Below are 832 nucleotides of genomic sequence, written 5' to 3' on the forward strand. Positions count from 1 at the left end.
AGTGTACTTCCCTTCCACCAGATTACCAAGAAAAAGCACTGCCTGATGGTCAGAGTTATTCAAGACATCCTGGAAGAGAAAAAAGTCCCAATCACTGTGGTCCTGATATAGGACTCCTCTTTCAGGTGGAGTTACCATACCTTTAAGGAACAAACTCAAAGAAACTACACTAAAGTGTGACTGTTTAAATATTCAAGTAATTTGAATGTATGGAGCCCGGCTCATATGAATTTCACTCTACTGAACAGTACTGACCCCTGCAGCCGGGCTGCTGTCTTCACGGGTCCAGAGGTAGCTGATGCTGCCCTTATCATCTGATGATCGAGAACCGTCCAGAAATGCTGTACGGATGGGAAGAGTGATCGGAGGACTGGACAGCACTTTGGCAACTGGTGGCTGATCATCCTCTGATTTAAAAAAAGGAAAACTATATTATTACAGACAGACAGACAACCACAGAACAGGCTGATGGTGGACTTGCCCAAACTTCATGAACAAGTCTTCTAACAAAGCCTACTAACACCCACATAAAACCTTCCTGGATTTAATTAAGGACACACACCTTCTCTGACAATGACAGAGACTGTGTCAGAATTCTCCAGCATCCTTTCATCTGTCACTGTTAATGTGAAAATGTACTCGCCCTCCTGTAGACCGGTCACCAAAGCAACTGCAGTGTCTGCATTATCAATTTTCACCCCTTCTGGGCCCCTGTAACACCATCCAAAAATAAAACCACGAGTCTACAGTTAAAGTATTACATTATGCCTTCTACACACTGCACGACTTTAGCAATCCTATAAGATCACTGCATGTCACATTGTGCGACATG

At 43.6% G+C, this 832-nt stretch overlaps 1 protein-coding gene across 1 annotated transcript in view; it reads right to left on the reverse strand.

Annotated features, from left to right (window-relative positions):
* LOC107577255 (dyslexia-associated protein KIAA0319-like protein) overlaps positions 1 to 832 on the reverse strand; it is a 12,566-nt gene that overhangs the window by 1,892 nt on the left and 9,842 nt on the right. The window contains exons 8-11 of the mRNA XM_016263350.1: positions 776 to 797; positions 563 to 743; positions 256 to 407; positions 3 to 69 (exon numbers count right to left, since the gene is read on the reverse strand). Coding sequence (XP_016118836.1) covers positions 3 to 69; positions 256 to 407; positions 563 to 743; positions 776 to 797 — 422 coding nt within the window. The remainder of the gene's footprint in view (positions 1 to 2; positions 70 to 255; positions 408 to 562; positions 744 to 775; positions 798 to 832) is intronic.

Source organism: Sinocyclocheilus grahami, unplaced genomic scaffold (assembly GCF_001515645.1).
Source record: "Sinocyclocheilus grahami isolate Dianchi unplaced genomic scaffold, SAMN03320097.WGS_v1.1 scaffold5547.1, whole genome shotgun sequence".
NCBI lineage: Eukaryota > Metazoa > Chordata > Actinopteri > Cypriniformes > Cyprinidae > Sinocyclocheilus > Sinocyclocheilus grahami.